At 42.9% G+C, this 13,813-nt stretch overlaps 1 protein-coding gene across 1 annotated transcript in view; it reads right to left on the reverse strand.

The window, feature by feature from the left end:
- The window catches only part of COG6 (component of oligomeric golgi complex 6), a 35,865-nt gene extending 23,601 nt beyond the window's left edge, over positions 1 to 12,264 (reverse strand). Inside the window, exons 1-8 of the mRNA XM_080929521.1 lie at positions 12,111 to 12,264; positions 10,533 to 10,676; positions 8,995 to 9,066; positions 8,093 to 8,151; positions 7,298 to 7,409; positions 6,255 to 6,337; positions 5,858 to 5,928; positions 3,680 to 3,773 (exon numbers count right to left, since the gene is read on the reverse strand). Of these exons, the coding sequence (XP_080785647.1) occupies positions 3,680 to 3,773; positions 5,858 to 5,928; positions 6,255 to 6,337; positions 7,298 to 7,409; positions 8,093 to 8,151; positions 8,995 to 9,066; positions 10,533 to 10,676; positions 12,111 to 12,263 (788 nt within the window). The 5' untranslated portion in view covers position 12,264. The remainder of the gene's footprint in view (positions 1 to 3,679; positions 3,774 to 5,857; positions 5,929 to 6,254; positions 6,338 to 7,297; positions 7,410 to 8,092; positions 8,152 to 8,994; positions 9,067 to 10,532; positions 10,677 to 12,110) is intronic.
- Positions 12,265 to 13,813: the final 1,549 nt, after the last annotated feature.

Genomic DNA, 13,813 nt, shown 5'->3' on the forward strand with positions numbered 1-13,813 from the left:
CAATGATCTTTAGACATGGATTATCTTTCTCAGAGACAAATAGAAACTAAGAAGGACTTTCCAAACAAAGGCCAAAATCTTAAAATAGAGCTTTTATAAGACTGAATGTTCAAAATACATAAATACTCTATAAACTTCTGCCCAAAAAGCAAAGCAAAAGAAAAGAATTCTGTGGAATCTCCTCTTTGGAATGCAACACAAATTTATAAAACAGAAATAAAGCATCAGTTTTGTACAAGTTATACTGGTCAGTTTCCTAAGAGAGAAAGGGATAGCAATTTGTTTTAAATATGTCCATTTATCTCAGCTTTAAAAGCAGTATGTGTGCATAGATATTCCGGCTTCATTTCTGTTGCTGTGACAAAAACACCCTGACCCACAGCAACTCTGGAGAGAGACCTTGGTGTAAGTTGAGGCAGGAGCTGGAAGGTCAGAGCGCGGCTGAGCGGGACGATGCGTCCATTGCCTGCTTGCACCTCATCCGCTTCTCTAACTCAGGGAGCCTTCTTCCCTCTCACCAGCTCACCCAGTCCATTTGGTGCCACCACATCCAGGTGGCCTTCCATCTCAATTAACAGTCAGGACACCCCCCCCCCCGCCCCTGCATGACTGGATAATTCCTCTTTGGGGCTCTTTCCAGGTGGCCCCAGGTTGTGCTGAACTGACAGTGAAAAAGTACTGATGGTCCAGGGTTTACTAACAACAAGAGCACTGCAGTTACAGCTTTTAAGAAACAAACTAGGCAACTCTCTCAAGGACGTCAAGTGACATTTCCTTATGTGCAATACTTACTCACTTTAGAAGGCTACACACTGCCATCTGCTGTTAACAGGAGACTTCCATGAAGTTCCCTGCTGTAACTGGCACTGAGCAATGATTACTTAAGAAAAGGTGATTTTCTCTTTCTTAGCATTCATCATAGCCTAATGAATGGTGCCTGAAACTTACTATCCTACTCAGCCTCCAAACGTTTCTTAGAACCATCCAGGTTCTGTCACTTGGTGGTCTGTGATTTGCAGAGTAAGTCTCTGCTTCCTCCCTCTTCCTCTGCTGTCCTTGTTGGCTCACAGACCCCAGCTTAGGCTGCAGTTTCTGCCTGCCTCCACACTAGCCAGAAATGTTTGACATTCAGTGACGTGCTCAGCATTAATCAGGCACCTGTGGAAATGACCCCTCCACAGCCTTGGAAAACAGGTACAATTACCACCCTCACTGCAACTAGGAACAACAATGCACAGATGTTGTACTTAGGTCTGGAGGGGGGTTCTGCTCTACTCCTCCAGGGAAGGTAGCACCTCACACTGAAGGTCCCAGGGAAGGCTGCTTCTGGTGCGCTCAGCCTGGCCCACAGGAGTTTAGGCTGGGAGGCATGGGAACAAATCCCAGGAGGATGCGGCCAGGCCTGTGAACTCTGGAGGGCCAAGACTCAGACCGGTGCTCAGATTATAGCCCTGCTGGCCAGGGCCGTAAACCCCTGCCTGCCTGTTAGAAAAGTGCAGAGCCTGCGATAAGGCTCTAGGATAAAGCACTCACGGAGGACAAAGGAGTCAGGACCACAAAGGAGCCAGGACCAAGGAAAAGGTTTCAACGTGTGTCTTTATTTTCATGCCTCTCTCTCTTTTGTTCTGTTCTTTTTAAACAGCCCGGGATCCAACTACCGGATTCCCATAGTTTGCCTCTAAGATTGGCTATAATTGCTTTTCTAATGCTACGTGTGTGTGTGTGTGTGTGTGTGTGTGTGTGTGTGTGTGTGGTGGGGTTTGGGGCTTGCCTAGAGCCTTGTACATCTGCCCCATTGTGGTGCGTTCAGGCAAAGTGGATTTGCAATCGAGAGTTCAGAAAGCACCTGCCGGTTGACAGTTACCTGTCTTCGGGGCTTCGACTGAACTCGACCTCTCACATTCCCACTTTGGCCCTATAATCCCACACACAAAGGGCCCAGGACTCCTTCAGGATCTCTGCCTCAAGAAGCCACTCTGAAAGCTCAGTACCTGGTGCCTGGCTCGTGGAAGGGGACCTGCCACACAACCACGAGGGTCTAGGTTCAGATCTCCAGCTCTCACGTAAAAAGCTAGGCCTGACAGTGAACACCGCAAACCACAGCATTGGGGAGCAGAAACCATTCCTGCAGATCATGGGCCAGCTGGGCTTGCTGAATGCGTGAGCTCTAGAGTAAGTGAGAGGCCACATTTCCCAAAACAACAACAGTTACAGGAGAAGTAGTAGTAATAATGATAAAGTTATCAATAATAAGAAAAAACAAAGTTCACTGGTAAGACACCCAGCACTGACCTAAGACATAAATTCATCTAGGTGCCCATCAACAGATAATGTATTAAAAATTTGGTCCACTGTAGCACCGAGCATTAGTAACAACAAAGAAGTACAAAACCTTTTCCTGTGCAATAAAAACAATGGAACCAAAGATACCATTTTAATCAAAATAAGCCAGACAGATAGCCAAGTTTAGCCAATTGTGAAAACAATTCCCCACCTCTAAAACCCCTCCTCTGAAGCAAGGCCTACCAGGAACTGAAGGAGGGCAATGGAAGTAGATCAGATAGGTGTCATCAATACACCATGTGCTTGTGTGGAAGTTCACAGTGCAGGCACTGAAAACATTAACTTGTGAACAAGGGCAAAGCTGCGGCTGATGCACCACGTACTTAAAAGTCAGCACAAGTGTCAAGAGCCAAGACTGGTGATCACTGCTGTTCTGTCACCGGGAAGGAGCTGCAGCACCACCGACCAGCAGTCAGCACCAGCTTGTCGCACAAGTGCACAGCCAGTTCACACCTTCCCACCAATTCACATCTTCACACCTACCACTCCCTCCAAGTACAATATTCTGCCCCCTCCCAGAAAACATCTCTTCAACCTCAGTTTCCCTTAGGAAGTGCGCCCTGATGGTCATCCTCCTCACCTATCACAGGACACTTGGGCCACACAGCACCTAGAACATGGCATTCAGACCATCAAGGACCCATCCTATTAATATAGGCTTGTTTATATGATGACCTGAAATTAAAGGAGGTTGAGGGAAGCGTTTGATATATCCCTAGCACTCAGAACAGGTCCTATCCTGTAACATGTAAGCTGCATGGCACTGTTACTTCACACAGCTGACCTGGCACAGTATTCATGTTCTGTGAGGTAAACATGTAAACACTGATGAAAGGGGACCCTCCAAGGGGTGGCTCTGGATGAAACCCTGGAATCAACATTTGCTGTCCTTACAGCTGGCTTTTAATCTTCTCTAGAACTTTAAAAACGTACTGACTTTTGTGAGTAAGATAGAATTTAAAAACAACAACTGAAATGCAAATCTGAAGATCTTGGCTGGCACAGTTACAAGATCAAAGACCCGAACCTTTGAAAACATGTCTGAATATTCTTCTTTCTTCTCAGAGTAACTGGAGTATAACGTCTCTGCATGACCACCGCCTTCCAGGGCTGTGACGCAGTGAGGATTTTAGTGATGGACAGTCCCAGAGGAGTTAATGAGATGGCAAGCTGACTAAGCTCCCCAGCTGCCACATAAGCAACAGACAACTGTACTGCAGGGACAGCCTGGTCCTCCTTTATTGCATGCAGTGCCCAAGACACACGGGAAGTGGAGTAACACTGAGCATCACAGTTGGACTCGCATCTCACACTACTACAAAGTAATAGGTCTTACTTGTACAGGACAGGCCTGTCCTGCAGGGCTTCCATGGCCTGAGTTAACACGGCCGACACATCACAGGACTCTTGAGTCAGTGCTCTGCATTCGCCTGGAAAACAATCAGCACCGTAAGTCCTGCAGCCGCTCACACTGCCCGCTCTTCCTCCGCAGCGATCACTATTTCACCTTAGGCCTCTGTTTTTCCTCTAAAGTGCTTACAGATCCCTACAGTCAGAGAAATGAGGGCTTACTGACTCTGAAATGCTCAGGCACCTGAACTTGGCTCTGCCATCCCTGGGAGCCAAGGCCGCACAGCCGGCTAACACTGGCTTAAAAGCTAAGGGAGCACAGAGAGATCTGAGGCAATGTCCCGCTTCTGAGGAAGGACAGTCCAGCCACGAGGAGAAGACAGACATGTGAAAAGCTGCATCACAAAACAGCAGCATGCTAAATATCTCAGTCACTGTGTCACAGTGGATGTGGACCATTCCAGGGGCACATGGAACCTCTTGCAGTCTTGAAGAGTAAGACCTGGATGCAGACAAAGAACAGTCCACATGGGAGCTGACGTTCTAAACAGGAAGAGAGGTAGAAAACCAAGGAAGCTCTACCTTAAAGCAACAAAAGACGAGGCATCCAGTTCACGGTAGCAGACAGCTAACTGGATTAACTCCAGCTCCGCACCAGTCAGCTGTGCTTACTGCTAACCTGCTACTCACGCACACGCCGCTCACACGACACTCAGTGTAGCTGTCTTCCCAGATTTAACATGTTATTTTACAAACACTAATCTATCTTACAGCACCACCAGGACCTGAATCAACACTGCAGACACCATGGGACTCGAAGATGCCCATACTCGAGTTCCTGGAACCTATGAATGTTACTGCCTGATGTGGCCAAAGAAACATTACAGGTGGCCTCAAAGTAAAAAACCTTGATATTAGAACATTTTCCCTAAACTGCCTAAGGTCAAGGTAATCACTAGCCACAAAATAGAAGATCCCATAACAAGTCAGAAATATGAAACAGGAAAATGAAAAACGGGACTGAACTGGCCAGCTATGTGGGCTGTGAAGATGGCAGAAGACAACGATAGAGATGGTCACATGACTAAACATATAGTGAGAACCCTAGCAACAGCCAGCAAGAGAAACTCAAGACTTCATTCTTACAAGACAAGCAGCCAACCAGTCCAACACACAGACTAAGGAAGAAGAGAAACTACCTAACAGGTCATTTCTTTTTCTTTAATTGAAAATTCTCTGCATTTACATTTCGGATGTTATCCCTTTCCCACAATCCCATTCCTTCTTCCCATTCCATTGCCTCCATGAACGTGCTCCCTCTCCCACCTCAGCACCTTGGCGTTCCCGTACACTGGGAAAAGGAGCCTTTGCTGGACCAAAGGCCTCTCCTCCCATTGATGTCAGAAAATGCCATTCTCTGATGCATATGTACCTTGTGCCATAGGTCTTTGCATGCGAAGACCCCAATGAAGGAGCTATAGAAAGGACTGAAGGAGCTGAAAGGGTCTGCAACCCCATGGGAAGAATAAAATTATCAACTATCCAAACCCACCACAGCTCCCAGGGACTAAAACACCAACCAATGAGTTTGCATGAACAAGGCATTTCTACCACTGTAATCTTAGTACAGTGAGAGCTACGCCTGACTTCTGGTGAGACCGCCAAGATGACACGCTCATCACTGCACCTCATGGTCTTTAGTTTATCACAGTTCACCCTTCCTAACATGACAGCCACACAAAGAGCAAGAGCTGCCCAGCCAAGCTCTGCCCACGGGGTTATTCATTCAGGACAGAGCATCACCTTTGCTGTTTTCCTTTAGAGCAGAGACCTGTCTTCATCTATCCCCCTCCTGATAAACACATAAACACAGTCTGTGAACATGGAGAGTTTGCTCAGCTTTATACAAAATCCAAGTCAGAGGCTGAGAGACACTCAGCCGCTAAGAGTGCTGCTCTTGCAGAGGACTCCAGTTCAGTTTCCAGCACCCACATGAGGCCCCACCACCTGGGCTCCTGGGGATCCCACATCCCATCTGGCCTCTGTGGCATACACACTCACACGCATAGTCTCCACACACACACAAATACCTTGTTAGAAAGCAAAGAAAGGGTGCGTGAGGTCTTGAGAACTCAGTGCTGATGTGCGTGATGAAAGCACTTACTTTGAGCCCACCGGTAAAGTCTTTCATAAGCGGTTTCCTGAAGCAAGGCCATCTGTTCCATGATCTCCAAGCTTAAGTGAAATTAAAAAAATCATTACAATGTGAACTTTAGCCAACAGTTGTACATAAGAATTTAGTGATTCAGGTTTAATTACATAACAAGTTGGCCCTTATTAACTTTTTATCATTTTATCAATCATTTGTTTACAATTAAGTAAATGTGAATTCCTAATTCTATCAGCTAATTCCCACTGTTATTTTCAGTCAAACACAGAGGCTACATGCTTCCAACTTTCCCAAAGGCTAGTGAGGATTACATTCCAAATTCAGAGAATATGGTTTTAGAAGCCGGAGTGACTCTAGAGTGTCACAAGGGGAACCCAGCCGGCTCACTCACCCTGCCGTCTGCTGGTTGGTTCGCAAAAGAACTTTGACGTCATTATGAATCTGTTTCACTCTTCCCAATGCTTTGAAAAAGTCCTTTAAAATTAAAAATCTCATTTAAAACAACAACAACAACAAAGACCTGTGTTTTCAGGAAAAACTACACCACTCTAAATTAAAAGATCACTACAAAGGTGAAACAAAATTCTGTTCTATTCCAACAGTCTTACAGATTTCAACTTTTTATAGAAGGCATAACAGGTATTTCTTCAGAGTTGAGGCCTGGCGTGAATCTAGTGCTCAAACATGTAACAAGCACCAGTCTATTTGCCCATAACAGGGAATGTGTAAGGTCTAAGTCCCTGTCTTCAGCAAGCACACAGCCAGGTGAGGCCTGCAATCCTGGACTGCCTGATGCCCCAGCTACATACGCATTCCATACGCACTCCTGCTCCCTTCACCACAAGGACAGGCTGGCAGATGCTCATTAAATAGACAGGTCTCTGGGCAGCAAGAATAACTGGAACCTCAGGGGTTACCAGACAGAAAGAGTCCCTAACGAAGAAGAAAACAGTTTGAGAGACTTTATAGTCTGTCATTCAGTCTGCAAGTGTGGCAAAGCATAAAAAACTGAGAGAAAAAGTCAAGCAAATTCCAACTTCAGCAAGATAAAGTTATGAAAGAAAAAAATAAGCAATGTATCACTATCCTAATGAAAACAGGAACAAGAAAAACATGGATTCGCCTTGTTTACACTGAAAGAGGTGATATAACAGGCTAAATCCTTGTATTCCATGTCAGAATTATCCATGTAGACCAGGCTAGCCTCAGACCCCAGAAATCTGCCTAACTTTGCTTCCTACATGTTGAAATTAATGGCAGGTATGTGGTGACACCAGACCCCCAAATTAAGTAAAATATATGCCTTAATTTCAAATTTAGAAATTTTTCACTTTATCATTTCCTAGATGAGAAAAAGCAGCTTTTCAAAGCGCGTCTTTCTTGCTGCACCTGTAACTGCTACACTGTAGGTGGCGCTGGCAGTCACGAACGTACCTCAGTCACGGGGCCTCCTCTTGTACCTCTGAGGAGACTCATTTCATCAGACATCAGCTGGAACTTGGATAAAAAGGCATCTGCAACTTGTGCTCTAATTTCTAGTCTTTGGCTAGCACAGGAAGAAAAATAAAGTATTATTATGCTTTTGCACCAGTACAAAGCAAATTCCCAACATAGTGTCTTAGAGAACAAACAAAACTGAAAGATTCTCTACAAGAAAGCCTTGTTTCCATCTCAGGTGTTGCAGGATTACCGAAGGCACAGGTGAAATAGTTCCTGGCCCATCAGGCAGGCAGGACTCATAAGTAGCTGCTCCTGCTCTGCCCTGCATATCTGTGCACAGTAAAAGGTATGGGTCATAGTAAAGGAAGAAATGTGTTCACAACTGGCATCTGCACCAACAGACAGTCTCTTAAGGGGTGTTTTCCAAGACAAAAATACACTAGAGATTTCAAGCAATTTCTCTTACTCCTTTATATCCTGACCTCAAAGTTTTCACATGAAACACATTGAGAAAAAATAGTTTTGTTCATCTTTATTCTATGTTACAAGGAGAGAACAAGCTTCTACGTCAAAAGAGCTATGTCTCTAACTAAAACATGTGCCTTAATTTCCAACTCACTAAAACCCAAATGACTGACTACACCTGTGAGGGACTCTTCTTAATGAAGTGGGAAGACTGTATTCCAACTCACATTCTACATTATTTTCATTTTGACTTAGTATCATTGCCAACTTTCCACTTAACCCCAGTTACTGAGAAAGTGACTTACTTTTTAAAGAAAAACTTACTTTTCCGCTTGAAGCTTGGTGGTCTTTACTATCAAATCTTGAGTCTGTTCTTTTGCTGCCTAAAATTGTAAATACACCAAACATCAGTATATTCCAACTTCATTATATTTCATAAAGCTAATATCCCCACTTCCTGAAGTTCAGACAAATGGCAAGGAGCTCAAAAAGGCCCAAGTAATTGGCACAGATGTCTCACGGCTCATGAACTACCTTTCTAACAGGTGCCCCTCAGCACTCTCTCAACACACATGGTGCAGAAACTAAGAGGACAACAGGACCCAGATGCTCTGTAGCAAATCAGCAATGCTGAGGCAAGAACGTGGCTCTTTTCTTGCTTTGCTTTGGTGAGTTGCATATTATAAAACCACTAAATGGGGCTGTAAATTATGTCACTGGTATACAGGGGTACAAATCTCAACAGTACAGGTGATGGGAAATAATTCTCAGAGCCAAACAACACAGGTCCTGAAGAACAGGTGCTGAAGACAGACCTGGTTGTTCCTGCCCAAGTTTCATAAAAATGCTCCCCTGCCCCCTCTTAAGCCATTATGTTAAAAAAAAAAAAAAAACCAAAAAACCAGCAGTGAAATTTGGTGGATAGCAACCAGCTATCTAATGATTAACCAGCCATCTGTGAAGCAGACTCCAACAAAGCACAAGTGACCCAACAACAATCTCAAAACCCTAAACTTTAGAACAAGGCAAAATAAGGCAGTAGCAGCTGGTGAGAGAGCTCGGTAGAGAAAGGCCAAACCTGGCAGTGAAATATAAGGACATTCACGGGTTTGAGATCTCCTCAAAGCCCTAACCTTTGTAATATAAACTGCCTACACAGCGTTACCTGTCAAATGTTCATACAGCTTTACCAGGAGCTACCTTAAAACCCAGCCACTGTAAGGTACCTGTAAGCGACTTGTCATGTCCTGACAACAGCTGCTCATTGCCTGTACATCTTCATTGATGCTTTCAAGTTCCTGAAAGGGGAAAAAATAACTACTGTACAGAGGATACAGAAAAATTTTCATTTTTAGGCCAAATTCCACAATTTTTGCTGTTATGTTAAGATACTGGTCCATTTCTTTTAGAGGGTATATAAAAACAAAACAGCATATATTAGATAGGCTAACTATTTCAAATTTATATGTACTTCAACTTATATTTGTATTTAGTTTATATGTAAAACGTGTGTGTGCTCGAGTGATCTGTTAATTTCTAAAAGACAAAAGATCAGAGAACAAAACAGTGAATGTGCACAATGACTGCGGGACAGTGACGAGTCCTCCAACCAAACTGACTCTGACAGTTTAGCTAACCATGGAGAGGGTTAGACTAGTAACTGTGATGAACCAGTGCCTTTCAAAGACATCTACATAAAGTTAAGTCATCAACTAAAACGCTCAGTGCCTCATCACTTCCTTTAAGAATTACTTTTATTTTGAAGCAGTTCAAGACAGCAGGATGTTGTTAGTTTTGAGTGACCCCAGGCAAGCAGTCTACCAACTGAGTTACACCTATAGCCCTATTGTAAAGTCTTCACGTTAACTTTTACCGAATCACCAAACTGTACTCACTGAACAAAACTGCTGGCTAGAGAACACCGCAGGCACATGGTAACTTTTATTACAGACCTTTGGTACTGTGACTCCTCATGTACTCTATCCAACTTCAAGCAAGCATCAACTCAGGGCCATTCTTGCTTCTCCTGTCTGCCCATGTCCCCATCCACGTTTCCTCTCTCCTTATAAACTGAGTCATTCTCAGGCAATCCCAAACCTCATTTTATCCATGTACTTATCTTCACGTCATTCAGAAAACCAAGCTTTCCTCTGCACTCCTGGGAGTAGCCTTCAATCAACCAAACCCTAGTAAACAATTATTTTATCAAGTTCTTGCTAAAACCATGCTTATCATGCCTATATAATTTCTACATTAATATGTCAGTAAATAGCAATATTAATATAATAGTAATAGTCATAAAATATTACGCAATAAAGAAATCACAATATAATAAATAACATTCATCTTCATCCTATGGTTGAATAAACCACAGTCAAGTGTGCTGAATTGTTATTCATGTTGAAATAATAACCTTGATCTGAAAATCATATACTTTAGGAGATAGCAAAAGTAACTCAGTACTAATCATTTTCCAATGAAGAAGTGATCATCTAAGGTAGTGTATTAAATGAGGAAATATCTCTTCTGGAAAACCATTGAGAAAAATGTGATTTATTTTTATAAGAAATTTCAATTCTTAAAATAATTTTTCAAAATAAATATTACAAGTTTTTAATAGAGGTAAGGAATTTAAAAATGACAATAATTCAAATAAAAAGTTAACGTTGGTTTCTAGTACATTATCAGATAATACTGCAACTAAAAAACCTTATCAAAACACCAAAATTATACCTCTCAATAAACACTAAAAGTTGTTACATACCTCCTTCACTTCTTTGAAAATGCTTACAAATTCCTCATTGATGGCTAAGCTTCTACGTTCAATATCACCACGTAAATTTCTTCGAGTCCGCAAACTATTTTCAACAAAAAAGGCTGACAGGGCCTTGAGCGCTTCCAACATCTCCTATCCAAGTAACAACAGAGGGACATCATTGGGGTTTCCTGATATCAAGTCAAAACTCAATGAAATTATTTTCAATTGACTTATTTCCATTAAGTAACTCAAAAAGTAATATCTGACTTAATTAACAAGCAGTAAACTTACTTCCAGGACAAAGTTAACAATACACTTACATATAATTAAATATGCAAATGTAATACACAGAAGTGCTTTGAATTTTAATATATTTATTAAAATTTAAAAGGTAACTCTTTTTTTCATTCATTTTAGTTTTATTTTTCATCCCGACCAGTTTCCCCTCCCCGTACTGACCTCCCAGCCCCTCTCCTCTCCCTTAGCCATTCCTCCTCCATTTCTAGAAGGCAATTCTTTATGTATGTAGTATATGCTCTGAGAGACTATAAGTGAACTGACAAAGTATAGAAAGTTATAGCACCAACATATGTACATCTATATTAGGTTGGTGCAAAAGAAACTGATTTTGCGATGTCAATTTTAAATCATTGGCTCAAACACCTTTATGAATTAAAACAGGAACCATTACAACTGGCACATTTTTAACAACGAGTCCTGGATTCTGTGAACTCTTAGAGTTTGTGAAAGTGTTTTTCCCTGCACAAAGCTGTCAGGATGCTTGAAGATGTGAAAGCCAACTGACAAGAACTCAGATAAATATGGTGGCTGAGGCAAAACGTTATAGCTCAACTCACTCAAATTGTGAAGAACAGTCATGTGTGCCTGACAGTTGGGAGTTCTGGAGAAGTGCGTCTATTGTGTTGACCAATTCTTGCAGCAGGGTTTGCAGTGCATTTCTCATGTGTAATGTGGTTCACTGGGATTCAGAAAGTTTTATTTGTTAGACCCGCAGCAAACCTCAAATCAGCAACCATGATGTTTTTGTTTTGTTTCTTTTAGCTGTGTTTTGTGACCCAAAGGTCGGCTTTGAGAAGTACTTTGTAGTTTCTTGATGCAAACACTGAAATTGCTATCCCAAGTTGTCCTACTCAATATAGTTTTTGTAGCATGTCACAACCCTATCTAGTCTTGGGTTTTATTTATAACTCAACAGGTTACTGTTTTGTTTTTTGACACATAGGAGTCAAATTCTTGTTGACAACTTATTTTCACTTACCTATGTCTTTACAGCTCCCATTTTACTATATTTTTCTTTTGTGCCACGTTGGTAAGGTCCGTATACCTCACTACTCAGAGCTGCAGGGGAGACAGCCAGCTCTGATAAGAGCTGCAAAGTACTGCTCTGGACGGCTGAGGAGAGGGCATGTGGGAACTCAGGGAAAGGACATAGCAGGAGCGCACGGTCAGGACACAGTTAACAGCCAACCCAAGTGAGTTTCCCTGAGCTTAGGACAGCAAAACTCCTGCAATGGGCAGCTCCCTGCCCGAGACTTGGGGTCCGCCCCAATCCCCTCCGGTTACCTTGTCATTTTCTAGCCGCGTCTCCAGGATCTTGTGTAGCTTGCGTGACAGCGGGTTGTTGAGCTGCGCGGGGGTCGCGCCTGCCCCGTTGCTGAGGCCATTGGTGGTCCCGGAGGCGGGGACCGCTGCCACCTCCCCGCCGGCGTCAGCCATAGCAGACAGACCAGCGTAACGGAAGCACTGCGCATGTACACCCGCTCGCGCATGCGCACATCTGACCGCGCACGCGCACCGCGACCCGACACGTTCTACTTGCCGGGTTTACTTTAAAATCCTGGGAGGTGAGGATTCTTTTAGAAGAGAAGAAATTGGAGGTAGTAAAAGAGACTTCGGGAATCTGAATCTTTGCTTTCTCACAAACTAATCAGAGCCAGTGAAGGTGGAAAGCAGTGGGCCAGAAAGTTTCTCATGTATGTATGTATGTATGTATGTATGTATGTATGTACGTATGTATGTACGTACACGCACTGTATATATGCAGTACCAGTGGAGGCCAGAAAGGGCATCATGTCCCCCTGGAGTTGGAGTTATGATAGTTTCGAGCCACCACATGGGTCCTGAGAACTGAGCCCAGATCCTATGCAAGAGCAGCTGTGCTCTTAACCACGGAGCTCCCTCTCCAGCCTCCACTATCACTTTTCGATTTACCAAACATGGTGGCAATTATTAATAGTGTCCATACTGTGATAGTGTTAACGGATCTTCTCAGTTAGCCCTACATGTTCAGATTCACTTTATCGAGCTGGTCTTATTTATTGGCAGTTACTCCATGTGGCAACACTTGTTGTGCCCATAACATGTTACTGGGCACAGGCATCACCAATTTCAAATTTCTATATACTAATTCCTATGACTTACTTTAATCTTTTTCAGCTACTATAGCAAAACACTATATACTTGGTAGCTTATAAACAATAGAAATTTGTTTCCCATTATTCTGGAAGCTGAGAGGTTGAGGATCAAGGCACCACAGCCCTGGATTCTGCTGGGGGTCTCCTTCCTTTCTGTGTTCACAGATGGACATGCTTGTGCTGCTGACCTCATCTGATGGAAGTGAGGGATGATCTGGCTCTTTGAGAGCTGTCTTTTAAGATCACAGTTAACTTGCCCTCTTGATCTAATCATAGCTCAAGGTTGGTGTCTGAATTTTAGGGAAACATAAGCATTCAGATCCCAGCACCTCTCTTCCAAAGATGTCGGACCTTGTAACCCTTATCAACTTCTATGTGTCTTTTATATTCTTCTCAAATAATAACTCTCTTCTCACCACTTCTTTTTTAAAAATTGATTAATTCCTCATGCAAAGTCCATAACAATAAGAATATATAACTCCTAAGTTCCTCGTGATTTATAAAAAAAGAAAAGAAAAAGAACTTGTGTTTGTGTTCAGTATTTGCATGAGGGGGACCTTTACTCCAATCTATTTTTGTACTCTACTCAAATCAAGCTTTTGCTGTGCAGCAACTTTTGTCACAGTCTAGCTTCAATAGCAGTTAAGAAACCATCAATTACCAACCCTATAAAAGCTGCTCCTCAAGAAAGGAGAATAAAACCAAGAATAAACACTTCAGTTCTCATTCTCACACCTGTCACTAAACTGTGGTTGGAATTCAAGATTTGTGTCTTTTCCAGAACATTAGCTGACCAGGGTTTGATATCTGGTGTGGAGACTTCCACAGTCACACAAAAAGAACCAGAGCCTT

Source organism: Micromys minutus (genome assembly GCF_963924665.1).
Source record: "Micromys minutus genome assembly, chromosome: 15".
Lineage (NCBI taxonomy): Eukaryota > Metazoa > Chordata > Mammalia > Rodentia > Muridae > Micromys > Micromys minutus.